At 40.9% G+C, this 25303-nt stretch overlaps 1 protein-coding gene across 3 annotated transcripts in view; it reads left to right on the top strand.

The window, feature by feature from the left end:
- The window catches only part of SEMA4A (semaphorin 4A), a 339742-nt gene that overhangs the window by 181803 nt on the left and 132636 nt on the right, over nt 1-25303 (top strand). For all 3 annotated transcript variants that reach the window (XM_053704470.1, XM_053704471.1, XM_053704469.1), the window contains exons 5-6: nt 22998-23096; nt 24149-24260. In XM_053704470.1, the coding sequence (XP_053560445.1) occupies nt 22998-23096; nt 24149-24260 (211 nt within the window). The remainder of the gene's footprint in view (nt 1-22997; nt 23097-24148; nt 24261-25303) is intronic.

Here is a 25303-nt window from a genome sequence, read left to right as displayed (position 1 = left end):
TACGTTTAGCCTATGAGACTGCTGGACAGCAGCCTCCTGAAAGAATTACAGCTCATTCTACTAGAGCTGTGGCTTCCACCTGGGCCTTTAAAAATGAGGCCTCTGTTGAACAGATTTGCAAGGCTGCAACTTGGTCTTCACTTCACACTTTTTCAAAATTTTACAAATTTGACACTTTTGCTTCTTCGGAGGCTATTTTTGTGAGAAAGGTGCTTCAGGCAGTGGTTCCTTCCGTTTAAAGTTCCTGCCTTATCCCTCCCTTCATCGGTGTACTTTAGCTTTGGTATTGGTATCCCATAAGTAATGGATGACCCGTGGACTGACTACACTTAACAAGAGAAAACATAATTTATGCTTACCTGATAAATTTATTTATCTTGTAGTGTAGTCAGTCCACGGCCCGCCCTGTCTTTTAAGGCAGATCTAAATTTTAATTAAACTCCAGTCACCACTGCACCCTATGGTTTCTCCTTTCTCGTCTTGTTTCGGTCGAATGACTGGATATGACATGTGAGGGGAGGAGCTATATAGCAGCTCTGCTTGGGTGATCCTCTTGCAACTTCCTGTTGGGGAAGAGATATAATCCCATAAGTAATGGATGACCCGTGGACTGACTACACTACAAGAGAAATAAATTTATCAGGTAAGCATAAATTATGTTTTTTTCCCCCCGTTCGTGTGCTAACTAGCTAAAATTAAACTTTTTTACGCAGGCAGGTTAGCGCGCATATTACAAGTTGAAAGTAAAAAGTTAGCACGTGACCAAAACGTGGTGCACAATAACTTCAGGATTTTGGATATCAGGACCGCGTTAAAGGGACAGTTCACCCAAAAAAATTCTCCCCTTTAAATTATTCCCAATGATCCTTTTAACCTGCTAGAGTGTATTAAATTGGTTACAAGTAGCTCCTTTACTCCTATTTCAGCATTTGAAATAGCTGATTTAGCCTGTGGTATCGCCACCTACACTGAACAAATTAATACTGGAGTATAGGCTATTGAATAGCCTAAGTATACACAGCCAGCAGAAGAGATTACACCCTCAGTGGGATGCAGGATAGTTAAGTAATAAAATGATAATTTTCCATTGTTCTCTCTATGTATTGAGCTTTGGTGTTCCAGCCAAATAAAAGATTGGGAAGCAAGTCTGTTTACACAAACTTAGAACATAATGAGATCTGATATCACCTTTAAGTTCAACCCATTGTAATAGGCTGTGGTTTCAAAGCACAAAATCAGATACTTCATATACACAAATAAGCATGAAAATGGAATTTCTCAAATATTTTATACTCTGCAGTTGGTATAACAAGTCATTTAAAATACATTAATGAGCAGGCGGATACACATCGCCGGAAATCAACCCGATCGAGTATGATCAGGTTGATTGACACCCCCCTGCTGGCGGCCGATTGGCCGCGAGTCTGCAGGGGGCGGCGTTGCACCAGCAGCTCTTGTGAGCTGCTGGTGCAATGCTGAATACGGCGAGTGTATTGCTCGCCGTATTCAGCGAAGTCCGCCAGACTTTGATAACTAGAGGCCTTTGCCTTATTCCACCATGACATGGCAGGTGTCAATGTTGATTGTCGACTCATAAAAAGTCAACTGCTGCTTGTTATTTCCATAAGATATATGCTCTAGTGCCCCCTGGGGATGCCGCCTCACACTTTGAAAATGACTGTACTAGGCTAATAATGTTTTAATTATTCTATGTTTACTGTCCTTTTTAAGTTTAAGTTTGTGAGTTTTGATAAGTGTGTTAGGCTACATCATGGTATATATGATATTTTGATATGTGTAGTATTTCCTCCTTAAAGTGTCAGTAAACCTAAAAAATAATGTTATATAATTCTGCACACAGTGCAGAATTATATAACATTATATTAGTGTTATCGTTATAAAACCTTATTTCCCCTTTGAATTTTTTTAAAATATGACAGGTTTTCAGACCCGCTCTCTGCACTCTTCTGAGCGGGTCTGTTTTTATTACACAGCGCATCGGGCCAGCTGTATAGTCACAGCCCGGCCCGACCGCACCCGAACACTAAAGGCAGCTCGCTCCTGCTCTGTCTGACAGCAGGAGCGAGCTGCACGACTCAATTATCACCACGGTTACTGGAGGCAGGATTAGAAGAACAAACCTAAGGGACAAGACCCTAATTTTTGTTCATTTCGTTCGGATAAATCCCAACGTCAGTAGCCCTCTGTTAAGCCTAAACAATCCAAGGGGAATTGGAAGCCGGCTCAGTACTGGAATAAATCCAAGCAGAAAAAGAAGCCTGCCGAGACAAAGTTGGCATGAAGGGGCGGTCCCCAATCCGGCTTTGGATCTTGTAGGGGGCAAACGCTCGGTTTGGGTTCGTGCACGATACGTGGGTCCTGGAGGTCATCTCTCAGGGATATAGAATAGGTTTCAAGTCTCATCCACCCAGAGGCAGATTCCTCTTGTCAAACCTGTCTTCAAGGCCAGAAAAGAGAGAGGCCTTTCTGGGGTGCGTGAGGGATCTCTCCTCCCTGGGAGTCATTGTCCCGGTACCTTTTGCAGAAAGAGGTCTGGGATACTACTCAAAGCTTTTTTGTGGTCCCAAAGAAGGAGGGAACTTTTCGCCCGATTCTGGACCTAAAGTGCTTAAACAAATTCCTATCTGTCCTCTCGTTCAAGATGGAGACAATAAGGTCCATCCTTCCCTTGGTTCAGGAAGGACAGTTCATGACCATGATAGATCTGAAGGATGCTTACCTTCACATTCCAATTCACAAGTAACACTTCAAGTTCCTAAGGTTTGCGTTCATGGACCAGCACTTCCAGTTTATTGCACTTCTGTTTGGTCTAGCTACTGCTCCAAGAGTTTTTACGAAGGTTCAAGGGGCTCTGCTTGGATTGGCCAGAACCAGATGTATAGCAGTAGCGCCATACTTGGACGATATTCTGGTTCAAGCACCATCCTGTCGTCTGGCAGAAGACCATTCGAAAGCTCTTCTATTTCGTCTTCAATCTCATGGATGGAAGATAAACTTAGAAATGAGTTCTCTTATTACCAGTACCAGTATAGAATTCCTGGGTACTATAATAGACTCCATATCCATGGGGATATTCCTTACAGACCAGAGACGTTACAAGCTAACTTCTGCTTGTCTTGCCCTCCAGACCTCCTTAAGGCCCTCTGTGGCTCCGTGTATGAAGGTGACTGGTCTCAGGTGTCCAGCATGGACATCATTCCTTTTGCCAGATTCCATCTCAGACCTCTTCACCTGTGCATGCTGAGACAGTGAAACAGCGATCATTCGGATCTGTCTCAACAGATTTCTCTGGACAACCAGTCGAGAGAATCGCTCTCCTGTTGGCTCTGTCCAGATCACCTGTCCCAAAGGACCTCCTTTTTGAGACCATCCTGGGAGATTGTGACTACGGATGCAAGTCTATCTGGATGGGGAGCTGTTTGGTGTGCCAGGAAGGCACAGGGCCTGTTGACTCGAGAAGAATCCCTCCTCCCAATCAACATTTTGGAACTTTGCGCGATCTTCGATGCTCTGAAGGCTTGGCCTCTTCTGGGTTTGTCCCGGTTTATCAGATTCCAATCAGACAACATAACCTCGGTGGCTTACATCAACCATCGGGGGGAACGAGGAGCTCCCTAGCAATGAGGGAAGTATCTCGGATTCTGGAATGGGCGGAGGACCACAACTGCTCGCTGTCAGCGATCCACATTCCGGGTGTGGATAACTGGGAAGCGGATTTCCTCAGCAGATAATCCTTTCATCCGGGAGAATGGTCTCTACATCCCAAGTTTGCAGAGATTTGCAACAGATGGGGGACGCCGGAGATAGATCTCATGGGGTCCCGGCTCAATTCAAAGCTACCCAGATATGGGTCGTGGTCCAGGGATCCTCATGCGGCGCTAATAGATGCATTAGCAGTGCCTTGGAAGTTCAATCCAGTTTACATTTTTCCGCCGTTGCCACTTCTCCCTCGTGTATTGGCCCGCATCAAGCAGGAGCAGCCATCAGTGATACTGATTGCTCCATCGTGGCCGAGAAGGATGTGGTTTGTGGATCTGGTGGGGATGTCCTCATCTCCTCCATGGAAGTTACGTTGTCGCAGGGATCTACTGGAACGCTTAGTCTTAGCCAAGATAGGTTTCTCTGAGAGGGTTATTGACACTCTCGTTCAGGCTCTTAAGCCTGTTACTCGTCACATCTATCATAAGGTGTGGAGAGCTTAGTTATTCTGGTGTGAAGAGTGTGGTTTCTTCTTGCATAAGGTCAAGGCTGCCATGATTCTTTCCTTTCTCCAGGAGGGTCTGGAGAAGGGCCTTTCTGCCAGTTCCCTGAGGGGACAGATTTCGGGCCCTTTCTGTTCTGCTGCAAAAGTGGCTTGCAGAGCTCCCTGATGTGCAATCTTTCATTAAGGCTCTGATCAGGATCAGACCGGTATTTAGATCTAACGCTCCACCTTGGAGTTTGAATCTTGCTCTTAAGTTTTTGCAACGTCCTCCGTGCGAGCCTATGCATTCGGTTGACATTAAATTGTTGTGCTGGAAGGTTCTTTTTCTATTGGCTTTTGCGTTAGCACGCAGAGTTTCTGAAATGGCTGCCTTGCAATGTGAGCCTCCTTATCTGATGTTCCACACTGATAAGGCTGTCCTATGTATCCGCTTGGGTTTTCTCCCTGAGGTGGTGTCTGATCGTAACATCAATCAGGAGATTGTGGTTCATTCCTTGTGTACTAATCCTTCTTCTTCGAAGGAACGTTTACTTCATAATCTGGATGTTGTTCGAGCCCTGATGTTTTATCTTCAAGCTACAAAGGATTTTAGACAAACCTCTAGGAAGTGTAAGGGTCTGAAGGCCTCTTCGACTTCCTTATCCTTTTGGTTGAGGAGTGTTATACGATTAGCTTACAAGTCAGCGGGACTTAGACCTCCTCAGAGGATTATGGCTCATTCTACTAGAGCGGTGGCTTCCTCTTGGGCCTTTAAGAACGAGGCCTCTATGGATCAGATTTGTAAGGTGGCTACCTGGTCCTCCTTACATACTTTTTCAAAATTCTACGAATTTGACGTTTTTGCTTCGGCTGAAGCAGCTTTTGAGAGAAAGGTTTTACAGGCTGTGGAGCCCATCATTCAGTGTCCTCTAGAGCTTGGGTATAGTTTTCTCTTGTTAAGTGTATCCAGTCCACGGATCATCCATTACTTGTGGGATATTCTCCTTCCCAACAGGAAGTTGCAAGAGGATCACCCACAGCAGAGCTGCTATATAGCTCCTCCCCTCACTGCCATACCCAGTCATTCTCTTGCAACTCTCAACAAAGATGGAGGTAGTAAGAGGAGAGTGGTGTATTATAGTTAGTTTTTTAACTTCAATCAAAAGTTTGTTATTTTTAAATGGTACCGGAGTGTACTATTTTATCTCAGGCAGCATTAGAAGAAGAATCTGCCTGCGGTTTCTATGATCTTAGCAGAAGTAACTAAGATCCACTGCCGTTCTCACATATTCTGAGGGGTGAGGTAACTTCAGAGGGGGAATGGCGTGCAGGTTATCCTGCAATAAGGTATGTGCAGTTAACATATTTCTAGGGATGGAATTTGCTAGAAAAAGGCTGCTGATACTGGATTAATGTAAGTTAAGCCTAAATACAGTGATTTAATAGCGACTGGTATCAGGCTTATTACCAGAGATACATACTCTTATAAAAGTGCAATATAAAACGTTTGCTGGCATGTTTAATCGTTTTTATATATGCTTGGTGATAAAACTTATTGGGGCCTAGTTTTTTCCACATGGCTGGCTTGATTTTTGCCTAGAAACAGTTTCCTGAGGCTTTCCACTGTTGTAATATGAATGGGAGGGGCCTATTTTAGCGCTTTTCTGCACTGCTAAAATTACAGACAGAGACACTCAGCTTCCCTCTGCATGATACAGGACATCTCTGAAGGGCTCAAAAGGCTTCAAAAGTCGTGTTTGAGGAGGGTAACAACCACAGTAGACCTGTGGCAGTTGTTTTGACTAGTTTTAAAAACGTTTTTTTCATTTATTATTCCGTTTTTGGTATTAAGGGGTTAATCATCCATTTGCAAGTGGGTGCAATGCTCTGCTAACTTGTTACATACACTGTAAAAAAATAATTTCGTTAGTGTAACTGCCTTTTTTCACTGTTATTTAAAATTTTGACAAAATTTGTTTTTCTTAAAGGCACAGTAACATTTTTTATATTGCTTGTTAGCTTGTTTTAAAGTGTTTTCCAAGCTTGCTAGTCTCATTGCTAGTCTGTACAAACATGTCTGACACAGAGGAAACTACTTGTTCATTATGTTTAAAAACCATGGTGGAGCCCCATAGGAGAATGTGTACTAAATGTATTGATTTCACCTTAAACAGTAAAGATCAGTCTTTATCTATAAAAGAATTGTCACCAGAGGGTTCTGTCGAGGGGGAAGTTATGCCGACTAACTCTCCCCACGTGTCGGACCCTTTGCCTCCCGCTCAAGGGACGCACGCTAATATGGCGCCAAGTACATCAGGGACACCCATAGCGATTACTTTGCAGGACATGGCTGCGATCATGGATAATACCCTGTCAGCGGTATTAGCCAGATTGCCTGAATTAAGAGGCAAGCGCGATAGCTCTGGGGTAAGACGAGATACAGAGCGCGTAGATGCTGTAAGAGCCATGTCTGATACTGCGTCACAATATGCAGAACCTGAGGACGGAGAGCTTCAGTCTGTGGGTGACATCTCTGACTCGGGGAAACCTGAGATTTCTAATTTTAAATTTAAGCTTGAAAACCTCCGTGTATTGCTTGGGGAGGTGTTAGCTGCTCTGAATGACTGTGACACAATTGCAGTGCCAGAGAAATTGTGTAGACTGGATAAATACTATGCAGTGCCGGTGTGTACTGATGTTTTTCCAATACCTAAAAGGTTTACAGAAATTATTAGTAAGGAGTGGTATAGACCCGGTGTGCCGTTTTCCCCCCCTCCTATATTTAGAAAAATGTTTCCCATAGACGCCACTACACGGGACTTATGGCAGACGGTCCCTAAGGTGGAGGGAGCAGTTTCTATTTTAGCAAAGCGTACCACTATCCCGGTTGAGGACAGTTGTGCTTTTTCAGATCCAATGGATAAAAAATTAGAGGGTTACCTTAAGAAAATGTTTATTCAACAAGGTTTTATTTTACAGCCCCTTGTATGCATTGCGCCTGTCACTGCTGCGGCGGCATTCTGGTTTGAGGCCCTGGAAGAGGCCATCCATACAGCTCCATTGACTAAAATCATTGACAAGCTTAGAACACTTAAGCTAGCTAACTTATTTGTTTCTGATGCCATTGTTCATTTGACTAAACTAACGGCTAAGAATTCCGGATTCGCCATCCAGGTGCGTAGGGCGCTATGGCTTAAATCCTGGTCAGCTGACGTGACTTCAAAGTCTAAATTACTCAACATTCCTTTCAAGGGGCAGACCTTATTCGGGCCTGGTTTGAAAGAAATTATTGCTGACATTACTGGAGGTAAGGGTCATACCCTTCCTCAGGACAGGGCCAAATCAAGGGCCAAACAGTCTAATTTTCGTGCCTTTCGAAATTTCAAGGCAGGTTCAGCATCAACTTCCTCTGTTTCAAAACAAGAGGGAACTTTTGCTCAATCCAAGCAGGCCTGGAAATCTAACCAGTCCTGGAACAAGGGCAAGCAGGTCAGAAAGCCTGCTGCTGCCTCCAAGACATCATGAAGGAACGGCCCCCTATCCGGCAACGGATCTAGTAGGGGGCAGACTTTCTCTCTTCGCCCAGGCGTGGGCAAGAGATGTTCAGGATCCCTGGGCGTTGGAGATCATATCTCAGGGATATCTTCTGGACTTCAAAGCTTCTCCTCCACAGGGGAGATTTCACCTTTCAAGATTATCTGCAAACCAGATAAAGAAAGAGGCATTCCTACGATGCGTGCAAGACCTCCTAGTAATGGGAGTGATCCATCCAGTTCCACGGACGGAACAAGGACAGGGTTTTTATTCAAATCTGTTTGTGGTTCCCAAAAAAGAGGGAACCTTCAGACCAATTTTGGATCTAAAGATCTTAAACAAATTCCTCAGAGTTCCATCATTCAAGATGGAAACTATTCGAACCATCTTACCCATGATCCAAGAGGGTCAGTACATGACCACAGTGGACTTAAAGGATGCCTACCTTCACATTCCGATTCACAAGAATCATCATCGGTTCCTGAGATTTGCCTTTCTAGACAGGCATTACCAATTTGTAGCTCTTCCCTTCGGGTTGGCTACAGCCCCAAGAATTTTTACAAAGGTTCTGGGCTCTCTTCTGGCGGTTCTAAGACCGCGAGGCATAGCGGTGGCTCCTTATCCAGACGACATCCTGATACAGGCGTCAAGCTTTCAAATTGCCAAGTCTCATACAGAGATAGTTCTGGCATTTCTGAGGTCACATGGGTGGAAAGTGAACGAAGAAAAGAGTTCTCTATCTCCTCTCACAAGGGTTTCCTTCCTAGGGACTCATAGATTCTGTAGAAATGAAAATTTACCTGACGGAGTCCAGGTTATCAAAACTTCTAAATGCTTGCCGTGTTCTTCACTCCACTCCGCACCCTGCGGTGGCTTAGTGCATGGAGGTAATCGGCTTAATGGTAGCGGCAATGGACATAGTGCCATTTGCGCGCCTGCATCTCAGACCGCTGCAATTATGCATGCTCAGTCAGTGGAACGGGGATTACACAGATTTGTCCCCTCTACTAAATCTGGATCAGGAAACCAGAGATTCTCTTCTCTGGTGGTTATCTCAGGTCCACCTGTCCAAGGGTATGACCTTTCGCAGACCAGATTTGACGATTGTAACAACAGATGCCAGCCTTCTAGGTTGGGGTGCAGTCTGGAACTCCCTGAAGGCTCAGGGATCGTGGACTCAGGAGGAGAAACTCCTCCCAATAAATATTCTGGAGTTAAGAGCAATATTCAATGCTCTTCTAGCTTGGCCTCAGTTAGCAACCCTGAGGTTCATCAGATTTCAGTCGGACAACATCACGACTGTGGCTTACATCAACCATCAAGGGGGAACCAGGAGTTCCCTAGCAATGTTAGAAGTCTCCAAGATAATTCGCTGGGCAGAGTCTCACTCTTGCCACCTATCAGCAATCCATATCCCAGATGTAGAGAACTGGGAGGCGGATTTTCTAAGTCGTCAGACTTTTCATCCGGGGGAGTGGGAACTCCATCCGGAGGTGTTTGCTCAATTGGTTCATCGTTGGGGCAAACCAGAACTGGATCTCATGGCGTCTCGCCAGAACGCCAAGCTTCCTTGTTACGGATCCAGGTCCAGGGACCCAGAAGCGACGCTGATAGATGCTCTAGCAGCTCCTTGGTTCTTCAACCTGGCTTATGTGTTTCCACCATTTCCTCTGCTCCCTATACTGATTGCCAAAATCAGACAGGAGAGGGCATCGGTGATTCTGATAGCGCCTGCGTAGCCACGCAGGACCTGGTATGCAGACCTAGTGGACATGTCATCCTTTCCACCATGGACTCTGCCTCTGAGACAAGACCTTCTCATACAAGGTCCTTTCAATCATCCAAATCTAATTTCTCTGAGACTGACTGCATGGAGATTGAACGCTTGATTCTATCAAAGCGTGGCTTCTCCGAGTAAGTCATTGATACCTTAATACAGGCACGAAAGCCTGTCACCAGGAAAATCTATCACAAGATATGGCGTAAATATCTTCATTGGTGTGAATCCAAGAATTACTCATGGAGTAGGGTTAGGATTCCTAGGATATTGTCCTTCCTCCAAGAGGGTTTGGACAAAGGATTATCAGCTAGTTCTTTAAAGGGACAGATTTCTGCTCTGTCTATTCTTTTACACAAGCGTCTGGCAGAAGTTCCAGACGTTCAGGCATTTTGTCAGGCTTTAGTTAGAATTAAGCCTGTGTTTAAACCTGTTGCTCCTCCATGGAGCTTAAACTTGGTTCTTAAAGTTCTCCAAGGGGTTCCGTTTGAACCCCTTCATTCTATTGATATCAAACTTCTATCATGGAAAGTTCTTTTTCTGATGGCTATTTCCTCGGCTCGAAGAGTCTCTGAGTTATCTGCCTTACATTGTGATTCTCCTTATCTGATCTTTCATTCAGATAAAGTAGTTCTGCGTACAAAACCTGGGTTTTTACCCAAGGTGGTTTCTAACAAGAATATCAATCAAGAGATTGTTGTTCCATCATTATGTCCTAATCCTTCTTCAAAGAAGGAACCTCTTTTGCATAATCTAGACGTAGTCCGTTCCTTGAAGTTTTACTTACAAGCTACTAAAGATTTTCGTCAAACATCTAACCTGTTAGTTGTTTACTCTGGACAGAGGAGAGGTCAAAAGGCCTCGGCAACCTTTCTTTCTTTTTGGCTTCGGAACATAATCCGTTTAGCCTATGAGACTGCTGGACAGCAGCCCCCTGAAAGGATTACAGCTCATTCCACTAGAGCTGTGGCTTCCACCTGGGCCTTTAAAAATGAGGCTTCTGTTGAACAGATTTGCAAGGCTGCGACTTGGTCTTCGCTTCATACCTTTTCCAAATTTTACAAATTTGATACTTTTGCTTCTTCAAAGGCTGTTTTTGGGAGAAAGGTTCTACAAGCAGTGGTTCCTTCCGTTTAAGTTCCTGCCTTGTCCCTCCCATCATCCGTGTACTTTAGCTTTGGTATTGGTATCCCACAAGTAATGGATGATCCGTGGACTGGATACACTTAACAAGAGAAAACATAATTTATGCTTACCTGATAAATTTATTTCTCTTGTAGTGTATCCAGTCCACGGCCCGCCCTGTCCTTTTAAGGCAGGTCTAAATTTTAATTAAACTACAGTCACCACTGCACCCTATGGTTTCTCCTTTCTCGGCTTGTTTCGGTCGAATGACTGGATATGGCAGTGAGGGGAGGAGCTATATAGCAGCTCTGCTATGGGTGATCCTCTTGCAACTTCCTGTTGGGAAGGAGAATATCCCACAAGTAATGGATGATCCGTGGACTGGATACACTACAAGAGAAATAAATTTATCAGGTAAGCATAAATTATGTTTTCCCAACAGTAAGGAATGATGCAGTGGACTCTCTTCATATTAAGAAGAAAAACATAAATTATGCTTAACTGATAATTTAATTTCCTTCTGTATGAGAAGAGTCCACGGCCCCCGCACGTATACTCCGATGGGCGGAATAAAAATTAGTTTTTTTCTTCCGGCACGATTTATACCCTGATATTTCTCCTACTGTTCCTTGTTCCCTTGGCAGAATGACTGGGATATTAGGGAAGTGGGGGGAGTATTTATGCCTTTGGCTGGGGTGTCTTTGCCTCCTCCTGGTGGCCAGGTTCAGTATTTCCAAACAGGAAGGAATGATGCAGTGGACTCTCCTCATACAGAAGGAAATGAAATTATCAGGTAAACATAATTAATGTTTTTTTATTTGTAGTGTAGATTAGTTGGTAATTTGTCTGTAGAACATTTTAGTAGGATTGTGTAATCAATAAATATTTAATGTTGTATACAATAATAAATAAAATGAAATGATAAAAAAAATCATACTGGGGGGGCGGAGCCAGCGCTCGTGGAGGATGGCTGCACATTTAGGTTCCGTGTTACCTAACTGGCAAGAGATCTAAAAAGCATCTTATACGGGTTAGATGACCTCACAAAACTACGTCTGATTGCTATTAACACAGAATTCATACATAGAAGTGCTTTAGATTGCAATATGATCAACGGAAGCAACTTAAAATACTGCGCTTGATCAGCTCAATATGCGATAGAGAGGTAAAATGGCGTGCACAGTTTCACAGACCCGAATAGTACAAATCTCACTTCCGACATAATGCGCCTGCATTCCTAATATGGATGCCGCACAATAGCTACTTCAACTTGGCTTTGATGTAAAGGCAGGAGCTGCAGCACTGAAGCATGGGAACTCCGATTAACAAAAGACAGTACTGGATCCTAAGGAATTAACAGATGTGTCAAAGCCATTACATGAGACCTCTGCACCGTTAATAAGCCTGTCAGCATATACATTCCAGTGGATAATTTATTAACAGCCTGGTTAATGAGGTAGTCTGTTTATGACTAATAGCAAGCACTCAGTTACGATCAACAATAACCTCTCAGTAAAAGAAAATATTGGCAAACCAAGCCTTAAAGGTATATGATTATTCGGAAGAGGCCTGAAAGGTAACACATTTCCCTACATCCACATTGTAAGATTTGATGCTCCATTGTATGAAGTCTCTCATATGGGGAGTGTGTGAATGTTAAGTAAATAACTTGAGACCAATATAATAAAGTCGGATATCATCCTCCAACAGATCCTATACAATTATCTGACTTACTCCCCCCCAAAAAAGTTAATGAATTAAAAAATGTACACTCCTATTGTAGCATTGACAAACACAGATTTTGGGCTATGTGCTAAACATATTATTTGAAGGGATATTATATATTCTAGAAAGGGAAATGTTATGTTATCTGTCTAGGGCTGTAGGAACCCCATTAGTGCTTAGACTTACTTCTGAGAGGGTAAACAGGGGCAAAGAAACAGAGAGATTGGAGACAAAAAGTAAAAGTGGAGAAGAAGATAGCTTTAAAAGAGAGTGGAGAAAGTGGAGAAAGAGTAAAGAGATATTAGAGAGGAGAAAGAAAGAGTAGATATAACCCGAGAGATAAGGGAGAGGGTAAAAAGAGAGATTGAAGAGAAGAGGGAGTCAAGAGATTGAAGAGAGGAGGGAGTCAAAAAAGATAGTTAAGAGAGAAAGGAGAGATGATAATTATTAAAATAAAATCCCCAGGTCTGCAATGACCTTCCATGACTGTCAGCACTCTCTCCACTCTCTCTCTTCAACAACTTCCTATTTCTATTCAGCAGTTGTCTTACCCAGAACCACCAAGTTGATGTAGCAAACTGCTATGTAAATATTTTTGTTAATCTATAACTGTATATAACATTATTAATAATTTGTTATAGTATAAAGTAAAAAAAATATTAAAAATGACTGCACAATAATGTGTTTCACAATAGCTAAATATATGCAAAGGTGGGGTGGAGTAGTGTGGTGTGGGCAACTTTATTGTAATTTCAATAAAAATCAATATAATAAAAAAAAATCATACTAGTATATTCAAATAAAGTTTATTATCACTGTGTAGAACTATCATATGAGAACAGACATTCTCTTTTTCTGCAGGGCCAGACTTCTGGTATCCATGGCAACAATGTAGGCATCACTTAAAAAGACAAGATGCTCAAAATGATTTTCTGTTCCATCTAAAAAAAATGTTTCAAAATGTATTAGAGTTTTGGTTTGTTTTTGTTTTTGAAAAATATATTTTATAAGTTATAAATAAACCATTTTTTTCTGATGGAGTTCCCTCTTGAACTTCCTTTATTTAATTTAAACAGCTTTTATTTAGCACTTTCTTTCATGTAATTAGCAAGAGTCCATGAGCTAGTGACGTATGGGATATACATTCCTACCAGGAGGGGCAAAGTTTCCCAAACCTCAAAATGCCTATAAATACACCCCTCACCACACCCACAAATCAGTTTTACAAACTTTGCCTCCTATGGAGGTGGTGAAGTAAGTTTGTGCTAGATTCTACGTTGATATGCGCTCCGCAGCAGGTTGGAGCCCGGTTTTCCTCTCAGCGTGCAGTGAATGTCAGAGGGATGTGAGGAGAGTATTGCCTATTTGAATGCAGTGATCTCCTTCTACGGGGTCTATTTCATAGGTTCTCTGTTATCGGTCGTAGAGATTCATCTCTTACCTCCCTTTTCAGATCGACGATATACTCTTATATATATACCATTACCTCTGCTGATTTTCGTTTCAGTACTGGTTTGGCTTTCTACAACATGTAGATGAGTGTCCTGGGGTAAGTAAGTCTTATTTTCTGTGACACTCTAAGCTATGGTTGGGCACTTTTTTAATAAAGTTCTAAATATATGTATTTAAACATTTATTTGCCTTGACTCAGGATGTTCAACATTCCTTATTTTCAGACAGTCAGTTTCATATTTGGGATAATGCATTTGAATCAATCATTTTTTCTTACCTTAAAAATTTGACTTTTTCCCTGTGGGCTGTTAGGCTCGCGGGGGCTGAAAATGCTTCATTTTATTGCGTCATTCTTGGCGCGGACTTTTTTGCTGCAAAATTTTTTTCTGTTTCCGGCGTCATACGTGTCGCCGGAAGTTGCGTCATTTTTTTACTTTTTTTGCGTCAAAAATTTCGGCGTTCCGGATGTGGCGTCATTTTTGGCGCCAAAAGCATTTAGGCTCCAAATAATGTGGGCGTCTTATTTGGCGCTAAAAAAATATGGGCGTCACTTTTGTCTCCACATTATTTAAGTCTCATTATTTATTGCTTCTGGTTGCTAGAAGCTTGTTCTCTGGCATTTTTCCCATTCCTGAAACTGTCATTTAAGGAATTTGATCTATTTTGCTTTATATGTTGTTTTTTCTATTACATATTGCAAGATGTCCCACGTTGCAACTGAGTCAGAAGATACTTCAGGAAAATCGCTGCCTGGTGCTGGAGCTACCAAAGCTAAGTGTATCTGCTGTAAACTTTTGGTATCTGTTCCTCCAGCTGTTGTTTGTATTGAATGTCATGACAAACTTGTTAATGCAGATAAAATTTCCTTTAGTAAAGTTCCATTACCTGTTGCTGTTCCGTCAACATCTAATACTCAGAGTGTTCCTGATAACATAGGAGATTGTGTTTCTGAATCCATTAAGAAGGCTTTGTCTGTTATTCCTCCTTCTAGTAAACATAAAAAATCTTTTAAAACTTCTCATTGTTCAGATTAATTTTTAAATGAACATCATCATTCTGATTCTGATAATGGTTCTTCTGGTTCAGAGGATTCTGTCTCAGAGGTTGATGCTGATAAATCTTCATATTTATTTAAAATGGAATTTATTCGTTCTTTACTTAAAGAAGTTCTAATTGCTTTAGAAATTGAGGATTCTGGTCCTCTTGATACTAAATCTAAACGTTTAGATAAGGTTTTTAAATCTCCTGTAGTTATTCCAGAAGTTTTTCCTGTTCCTAGTGCTATTTCTGAAGTAATTTCCAGGGAATGGAATAATTTGGGTAATTCATTTACTCCTTCTAAAGTTTTAAGCAATTATATCCTGTGCCATCTGACAGATTAGAGTTTTGGGACAAAATCCCTAAGGTTGATGGGGCTGTCTCTACTCTTGCTAAGCGTACTACGATTCCTACGGCAGATGGTACTTCCTTTAAGGATCCTTTAGATAGGAAAATTGAATCCTTTCTAAGAAAAGCCTATTTGTGTTCAGGTAATCTTCTTAGACCTGCTATATCTTTGGCGGATGTTGCTGCAGCTTCAACTTTTTGGTTGGAAGCTTTAGCGCAACAAGTAACAGATCATAATTCTCATAGCATTATTCTTCTTCTTCAACATGCTAATAATTTTATTTGTGATGCCATCTTTGATATCATTAGGGTTGATGTCAGTTATATGTCTCTAGCTATTTTAGCTAGAAGAGCTTTATGGCTTAAAACTGGGAATGCTGATATGTCTTCTAAGTCTACTCTGCTTTCCCTTTCTCTCCTGGGTAATAAAAATCTAAAGGTAAATTCAGGTCTAATAATCGTTTTCGTTCCTTTCGTCACAACAAGGAACAGAAACCTGATCCTTCATCCTCAGGAGCGGTATCAGTTTGGAAACCATCTCCAGTTTGGAATAAATCCAAGCCTTCTAGAAAATCAAAGCCAGCTAGGGTACAGAATTGGCTTCAAAATAAGACCTCCTGCAAAGAGTTTTTTTCTTTCCTGTGTCCCAGTAAATCCAGCGAAGGCTCAAGCATTTCTGAAATGTGTTTCAGATCTAGAGTTGGCTGGAGTAATTATGCCAGTTCCAGTTCTGGAACGGGGGCTGGGGTTTTATTCAAATCTCTTCATTGTACCAAAGAAGGAGAATTCCTTCAGACCAGTTCTGGATCTAAAGATATTGAATCGTTATGTAAGGATACCAACATTCAAAATGGTAACTGTAAGGACTATCCTGCCTTTTGTTCAGCAAGGGCATTATATGTCTACAATAGATTTACAGGATGCATATCTGCATATTCCGATTCATCCAGATCACTTTCAGTTTCTGAGATTCTCTTTCCTAGACAAGCATTACCAGTTTGTGGCTCTACCGTTTGGTCTAGCAACAGCTCCAAGAATTTTTACAAAGGTTCTCGGTGCCCTTCTGTCTGTAATCAGAGAACAGGGTATTGTGGTATTTCCTTATTTGGACGATATCTTGGTACTTGCTCAGTCTTTACATTTAGCAGAATCTCATACGAATCGACTTGTGTTGTTTTTTCAAGATCATGGTTGGAGGATCAATTTACTAAAAAGTTCATTGATTCCTCAGACAAGGGTAACCTTTTTGGGTTTCCAGATAGATTCAGTGTCCATGACTCTATCTTTGACAGACAAGAGACGTCTAAAATTGATATCAGCTTGTCGAAACCTTCAGTCACAATCATTCCCTTCGGTAGCCTTATGCATGGAAATTCTAGGTCTTATGACTGCTGCATCGGACGCGATCCCCTTTGCTCGTTTTCACATGCGACCTCTTCAGCTCTGTATGCTGAACCAATGGTGCAGGGATTACACAAAGATATCTCAATTAATATCTTTAAAACCGATTGTACGAAACTCTCTGACGTGGTGGACAGATCACCATCGTTTAATTCAGGGGGCTTCTTTTGTTCTTCCGACCTGGACTGTAATTTCAACAGATGCAAGTCTTACATGTTGGGGAGCTGTGTGGGGGTCTCTGACGGCACAAGGGGTTTGGGAATCTCAGGAGGTGAGATTACCGATCAATATTTTGGAACTCCGTGCAATTTTCAGAGCTCTTCAGTCTTGGCCTCATCTGAAGAGAGAATGGTTCATTTGTTTTCAGACAGACAATGTCACAACTGTAGCATACATCAATCATCAAGGAGGGACTCACAGTCCTCTAGCTATGAAAGAAGTATCTCGAATTCTGGTTTGGGCGGAATCCAGCTCCTGTCTAGTTTCTGCGGTTCATATCCCAGGTATAGACAATTGGGAAGCGGATTATCTCAGTCGCCAAACGTTGCATCCGGGCGAATGGTCTCTTCACCCAGAGGTATTTCTTCAGATTGTTCAAATGTGGGGGCTTCCAGAAATAGATCTGATAGCCTCTCGTCTAAACAAGAAACTTCCCAGGTATCTGTCCAGATCCAGGGATCCTCAAGCGGATGCAGTGGATGCATTGTCACTTCCTTGGAAGTATCATCCTGCCTATATCTTTCCGCCTCTAGTTCTTCTTCCAAGAGTGATCTCCAAAATTCTGAAGGAATGCTCGTTTGTTCTGCTGGTAGCTCCAGCATGGCCTCACAGGTTTTGGTATGCAGATCTTGTCCGGATGGCTTCTTGCCAACCGTGGACTCTTCCGTTAAGACCAGACCTTCTGTCTCAAGGTCCTTTTTTCCATCAGGATCTCAAATCCTTAAATTTAAAGGTATGGAGATTGAACGCTTGATTCTTAGTCAAAGAGGTTTCTCTGACTCTGTGATTAATACTATGTTACAGGCTTGTAAATCTGTATCTAGGGAGATATATTATAGAGTCTTGAAGACTTATATTTCTTGGTGTCTTTTTCATCATTTTTCCTGGCATTCTTTTAGAATTCCAAGAATTTTACAGTTTCTTCAGGATGGTTTGGATAAAGGTTTGTCTGCAAGTTCCTTGAAAGGACAAATCTCTGCTCTTTCTGTTCTTTTTCACAGAAAGATTGCTAATCTTCCTGATATTCATTGTTTTGTACAAGCTTTGGTGCGTATAAAACCTGTTATTAAGTCAATTTCTCCTCCTTGGCGTTTGAATTTGGTTCTGGGGGCTCTTCAAGCTCCTCCGTTTGAACCTATGCATTCATTGGACATTAAATTACTTTCTTGGAAAATTTTGTTCCTTTTGGCCATCTCTTCTGCCAGAAGAGTTTCTGAATTATCTGCTCTTTCTTGTGAGTCTCCTTTTTTGATTTTTCATCAGGATAAGGCGGTGTTGCGAACTTCTTTTGAATTTTTACCTAAGGTTGTGAATTCCAACAACATTAGTAGAGAAATTGTGGTTCCTTCATTATGTCCTACTCCTAAGAATTCTAAGGAGAAATCATTGCATTCTTTGGATGTGGTTAGAGCTTTGAAATATTATGTTGAAGCTACTAAGACTTTCTGAAAGACTTCTAGTCTATTTGTTATCTTTTCCGGTTCTAGGAAAGGTCAGAAGGCCTCTGCCATTTCTTTGGCATCTTGGTTGAAATCTTTAATTCATCATTCTTATGTCGAGTCGGGTAAAACTCCGCCTCAAAGGATTACAGCTCATTCTACTAGGTCAGTTTCTACTTCCTGGGCGTTTAGGAATGAAGCTTCGGTTGATCAGATTTGCAAAGCAGCAACTTGGTCCTCTTTGCATACTTTTACTAAATTTTACCATTTTGATGTGTTTTCTTCTTCTGAAGCAGTTTTTGGTAGAAAAATACTTCAGGCAGCTGTTTCAGTTTGAATCTTCTGCTTATGTTTTCATTTAAACTTTATTTTGGGTGTGGATTATTTTCAGCAGGAATTGGCTGTCTTTATTTTATCCCTCCCTCTCTAGTGACTCTTGCGTGGAAAGATCCACATCTTGGGTAGTCATTATCCCATACGTCACTAGCTCATGGACTCTTGCTAATTACATGAAAGAAAACATAATTTATGTAAGAACTTACCCGATAAATTCATTTCTTTCATATTAGCAAGAGTCCATGAGGCCCACCCCTTTTTTTGTGGTGGTTATGATTTTTTTGTATAAAGCACAATTATTTCCAATTCCTTATTTTTTATGCTTTCGCACTTTTTTCTTATCACCCCACTTCTTGGCTATTCGTTAAACTGATTTGTGGGTGTGGTGAGGGGTGTATTTATAGGCATTTTGAGGTTTGGGAAACTTTGCCCCTCCTGGTAGGAATGTATATCCCATACGTCACTAGCTCATGGACTCTTGCTAATATGAAAGAAATGAATTTATCAGGTAAGTTCTTACATAAATTATGTTTTTTTTATGAAAAAAATATTTGTAACATGTTAGACTGCTGCTCTTCCATATACATGGTAGAAAAAGTTTGAGTATCATATCCCTTTAAGTGCTTTCACTTTTACGTAGTAGTATATCTCTATTTAAAAAGATAATAAAACCAAAAAAAGAGCATTTTATATTCTTCACTTGGGGGGGGGGGGGGGAGGGTGTCTCTGGGCAGCACCTTGAATGGTCGCAATATTAGTTGCTCAGTGTGGATCACAGATAATCTGTCTATTATTAGTGATTAAGAAGACCATCTAGCTAATTTAACCTGATAGCCAAAGTCATTAAATAAAGCTGAACGATTGATACTACATTATTGGGAATACCCCCCCCCCCCCTGTATCCTGTAAGCCGGGTATACAGTACACAGACACTGAGGACTTTTGACAAAATTAACTAAGGAATGGAATACACGCAGATCTGTATAGCTGAGCTGATCCAAATTTTAGAGGAACATAGAATCCAGCTCTTCAACACCATAGAACAGGCATTCCATTCTGACTCCCGCAGCTGCAAGAAAATTGAACAGTAGCCGCAGGCGGTAAACCCTCCTAGTCCTTTTAAGGAGGCTAATACAGGAGCGGAGAAGAATAACGTACCTAACAACCGCAATAGCAATGACAATCCTACCTCTAACCCAAATGCTAAGATGAAGCTGCCTAGTGTCCAAGTCGCAATGGAAGGATCTGCACCTTTCACTCTTGAAGATTCGGCTACACTGCAGTGATCCCCACATAGGCAGGCCCCTGATGCTTACCATCCTCCACGACTACTGAGAGAACCGGACAGTTGATCCCATTGATTACGTTGAGACACACAGAAGAGGGCATGCTGAGCACGCTGGAGGGGAGCCATCATAGAGAACTACCAAGCCCACCGCTACAGGACTATGCATTGGAAACATTGCCACCAGCTGGAGATTTTGATTGCAGGCACGCCACCCTAAATTTCCCAGGGACTGTGAAAACTCCCATATATGGACTCTGGAATCCGTGTTCTGATCCCATATGGGTCTTTAATTGGAAATTGGTACAAAAGTCAAGGTACTACAACCATATGGAGGAAGTAAGGTGAGAGTCGGATGACGGACATATTTATGCTCTACAACACCCTTGTTTGTTTAGGGACGGCTTGCACGCATACAATTTAACCTGATCTCCTGACCTTCCAAATCCTAATATCACAATTTCGAGCATCTGATTGTAATCTTTCCAAAAACCATATAACAGAAGCTAGTAACATTTATATTTCAGTTTTACTTCCTCAAGATGATAGTTTTTTCCTTTTTAGGTTGAATACTCCATGTTTTAACAACTTATTACTCACTCTAAGAAGCATAGGTGGACTCTAGTGGTTATTTACATTTTATCCCTTTATAATATCCAGAGAGTTTTGCAGCATGGTTTGTAAAAGACATATGTCAGCATGTAGTTAAACCCATATAAGTGGCCCTAATAGTGTTATTAACTGTCTTCTGGGCTCACACCATTGCCTATATGCTCCTATAGACTCCTACTAAACAATAGTGTTTTACTCAGCCCCATTCTCAAGCATCTATGCAATTGCACTTATGGGATCTTTTTATGAAGACCGCTGTAGTCTGATTATTTAAGCCTCCCATTATTATTCTACGCATATATAGGATTTTACTGTTTGTTATAAGTTGTAACAAAGCTTTAGGTACTCCTTATGTCTCTTTCTGTTAATAAGCTATGCGATGCCAGCTAAACCATACAGTTTACAGTTTAGGTTACATCTAGGAGACCTCCTTGTTGTATTCATTACATACATATGTGCATATTTGTTCTCCTATGGTATAAGCATTTATCATGTATATAGTTTGATGCCCATCTTTCAACATCTTATGCGGTCTCCAATATAACTGTTAAATTAGGGGGTGGCTCTATATTCAGCGGCCGAAATGACAGGGTCTACTATACCCACATAAGTATATGCATAATGGGGCATAAAATCAATATTATTACCCATACTTTTATTTAGAATATTGTGTGCTAGTGCTGTGTATTAAGTGTCACTACTAGCGTCCACTCATAAGTTAACCTTGGTTTCTAACTATCGCCCTATATCATTGCTCCCAGTATTGTAAAATTTTTTAGAAAAATGCGTCCATATGCAATTATGCGAGTATTACCAACTTTCTAACTATCTGACCCCTGATCAATCAGGTTTTCGCCTGAATCACTCCACTACAACTGCCCTCCTAAAAGTTTGCAACAACATCCAAACTGGCGTGGAACAAGGAGAACTAACTGGAGCTATTTTCCTTGATTTTGCAAAGGCCTTTGACACAGTAGACCATGACATACTACTGCTCAAACTAAAAAACTATGGTATTGCTGATCGTTCGTTAACCTGGTTTCGATCATATGTATCGGATCGATCACAATATGTCTCATTGATAATCGGAGTAAATTATAAAGTTGCTTAAAATTGCATGCTCTATCTGAATCACGAAAGAAAACATTTGGGTTCAGTGTCCCTTTAAAGGGACACTGTACCCAAAATTTTCCTTTTGTGATTCAGATTGAGCATGAAATTTTAAGCAACTTTCTAATTTACTCCTATTATCAAATTTTCTTCATTCTCTTGGTATCTTTATTTGAAATGCAAGAATGTAAGTTTAGATGCCGGCCCATTTTTGGTGAACAACCTGGGTTGTCCTTGCTGATTGCTGGATAAATTCATCCACCAATAAAAAAGTGCTGTCCAGAGTACTGAAACCAAAAAAAAGCTTAGATGCCTTCTTTTTCAAATAATGATAGCAAGAGAACGAAGAAAAATTGATAATAGGAGTAAATTAGAATGTTGCTTAAAATTGCATGCTCTTTCTGAATTACAAAAGAAAAAATTTGGGTACAGTGTCCCTTTAACTCACTATTTGGTACCACAAATTAACTCTGGTTTGAATGATTGTAGTATGAGCCTTAGAAGCTCTGTATTTCCTTTATTATTATTACTCCAGGTAGAGGCCTTTTACTTTTCTATAGTTCTAATAACTATGGTTAATATACTGTGGTGCCTATATCTTATCACACATCCTATATTTGCAGATGTTTCTCCTTCCTTTTACATAGATCGAAAAGGGTATTCTAGTATGAACTATATACAGTATATAATGCAAAAGTTCCACACCTAGTTTTCTATCTAGCTATATAGATTTAATGAGCTGACCAGAAGTGTCTTCTATTCTTAACTCATCTGCTCTGAACTTGTAAATGTTCTTTTTAGTTACAACCAGCGCATTCTTTACCTAAGATAATATAATCTACAACCCTCAATATTAAAATTAAAAATTAGGTTTTAGTTATGAGATCCATAAGTGGTCTCCTCTGTTTTAGATAGCCTTCTATTGTTATAATTTATGGTATGAGGTTCATGAGTGGCCTTCCCAATTACTGTGAGAGCTTACAATTTCATGGGCATGTCTCTGTTATGTAATCTGACACTCTTTGATTGTAACAGTGTTCTGAAGTAATGTATTATCTGTTTGTCATAACCCAACCTCATAAAAAAAATAATCTTCACTTGGTTACTAAATACATAACCCAAAATGTATAAAACGTAATGGATTCTAAAACCATATAAGAAGCCCTCAATGTAAGGGTCCCTGTTGGCAGCTGCCTGTTTTGCCTAATGACAGTTTTAGTCCTGGCTGCAGGATTATATTTTGTCACCTCATCACACTTTCCTGTGTTTCTATTACCTGTACTGTAAAGTAAATGTTAGAATCTGTTAATGTATATTACATTGGTTTCATGCTGCAACAAGGAAGCAACTATTTGTGTTTTGTTGGTAATTTTGTATTTCAATCTCCTACAGACCGAGTGTTTTAACTTCATCCGTGTTCTGGTTCAGATGAATAGCTCCCATTTATATACTTGTGGAACCAACGCATTCAGCCCTATATGCACTACTGTTGTGAGTATCATTTTGGTTACTATTAAAAGGATATTAATCATTTCTTGCATTTGTGTAAAAAAAGTGCTTGTCTCACACTCTCTAGGACAGGGCCTGGCTGCGTTTCATGAGCGCTGTGCCAAAGCAATTCTGTAATGTGACGTTGTGTGTCAGCCTTATCTTTTGTATACAGTTTGAATATAAAGAACAAATATGTTAGCCAACTATTCACATCAGATCAGACCCTTGGCCCTACAGCCCCTCTGTCACCTTATAGCCATTTTAGACTCTCAAGTCTTAGTCACCGGGTCCCTAAAGTTCCTCTGTCACCCCCTTCCCGTAATTTCTCCCAAGCCTCTCTAGTTGCAGTCTGTTGCTTAGTGTTCCCCAGCATGTATTGTGTTTTTTCTCTAGTACTGTACCTGGTGCTTGTGTAGCGGAGTGAAGAGGAGGGTAATACTGGGCCTGGCTACATTCCTCCAAGGTAGAAATATGACAAGGGTGGAATCAAAGCACGTGTCAGTCAGTTCACCACTTCAAGTGCTGTTAAAAATGACTCAGAGTGCCACTCTCATAGGTTGCTGAGATCTCTAGCAGGTCACTAACCTGCCAATCAAATAGCTGTTTTAGGCCATTTGCAGCATTTTGCAAACATGTTACAGATTTTGCTTTTTGGCCTCTAGGGAGTGTGGGACAAAGCATATATTTTACACAAAAGCAATGGTCTTTAAAGTTTCTTTAAATAAGCCCTGCTCCAAAGAGCTTACATTCTGGTATAATGGAATTAGTTATGGTTTCTCACATTATTGTGTTATTATGAGTTACATCACTTTCAGTCTTACATATTTATTATATAGGGAATCCCCTACCCTTATGAGTTTATAGTCTAAGTCATGGTATAGTTCTGCCTGAAAGACTTTGCAGTCTAGTTGTAGCCGCTATCCCAAATAACTTTGTCTAGTGGTATATTTAGACATATGACTAAGAGCGGATATCAAATAGTATTATAGAGAGATTGTTTTAAAAAGAATAAATAATTTATAAAATAGTATAAAAGGATGTATTTTTCACAGGATCTGGATACTTTTTCTATGCCTAAAAAAGCAGATGGAGAAGTGTTGGTCACTGATGGGAAGGGACAGTCACCCTTTGACCCAAAGCACAAACACACTGCTGTTTTAGTAGGTGAGTACTTATGGAAATGCCTCTATATTCATGTATAGGTTTTTATACATTGGAAATAGATGAGTTATGTAATTGCATAAAGCATATAGGTTAACGATTCCTGTGTTAATAACAAGCAGATAACATTGTCATTGGAATATATAGGATCCCCAAAATTCACCCCCTAAAAATGATCACAGCCTTTTTAAGGAAGTAAGGTTTAGAAGTCATCACTATCAACAGAAAAATGGTTTGTTCATGTAATTAAAATCTTTACGGTGTATAAAAGTAATTTCTCCAACATTGGTGTGTCCGGTCCACGGCGTCATCCTTACTTGTGGGAATATCTCTTCCCCAACAGGAAATGGCAAAGAGTCCCAGCAAAGCTGGCCATATAGTCCCTCCTAGGCTCCGCCCACCCCAGTCATTTTCTTTGCCGTTGCACAGGCAACATCTCCACGGAGATGGTTAAGAGTATGTGGTGTTTAGTTGTAGTTTTTTTATTCTACTATCAAGAGTTTGTTATTTTAAAATAGTGCTGGTATGTACTATTTACTCAGAAACAGAAAAGGATGAAGATTTCTGTTTGTGAGAGGAAGATGATTTTAGCAGACAGTAACTAAAATCGATTGCTGTTTCCACATAGGACTGTTGAGATAAAGTAACTTCAGTTGGGGGAAACAGTTAGCAGACTTTTTCTGCTTAAGGTATGACTAGCCATATTTCTAACAAGACTGTGTAATGCTGGAAGGCTGTCATTTCCCCTCATGGGGACCGGTAAGCCATTTTCTTAGTCTCAAACAGAATAAAGGGCTTAATATGCGCTATAAAACTGGTAGACACTTTTATGGGCTAAATCGATTGCTTTATTTGGACATTTTATACATGTTTATGCTGATAATTCACACTTATAAACTTGGGGAACGTTTTTTAACGTCAGGCACTATGTTAGACACCTTTTCCAGTCAGGCAGGGCCTTCCCAGTTGTAGACTGAGCCTCATTTTCGCGCCATTACTGCGCAGTTGTTTTTGAGAGCAAGACATGCAGATGCATGTGTGAGGAC

This window comes from Bombina bombina, chromosome 1, assembly GCF_027579735.1.
Source record: "Bombina bombina isolate aBomBom1 chromosome 1, aBomBom1.pri, whole genome shotgun sequence".
NCBI classification, from domain to species: Eukaryota; Metazoa; Chordata; class Amphibia; order Anura; family Bombinatoridae; genus Bombina; species Bombina bombina.
Note: the sequence above shows the minus strand (reverse complement) of the source record. Positions and strands in the feature narration are given on the sequence as shown.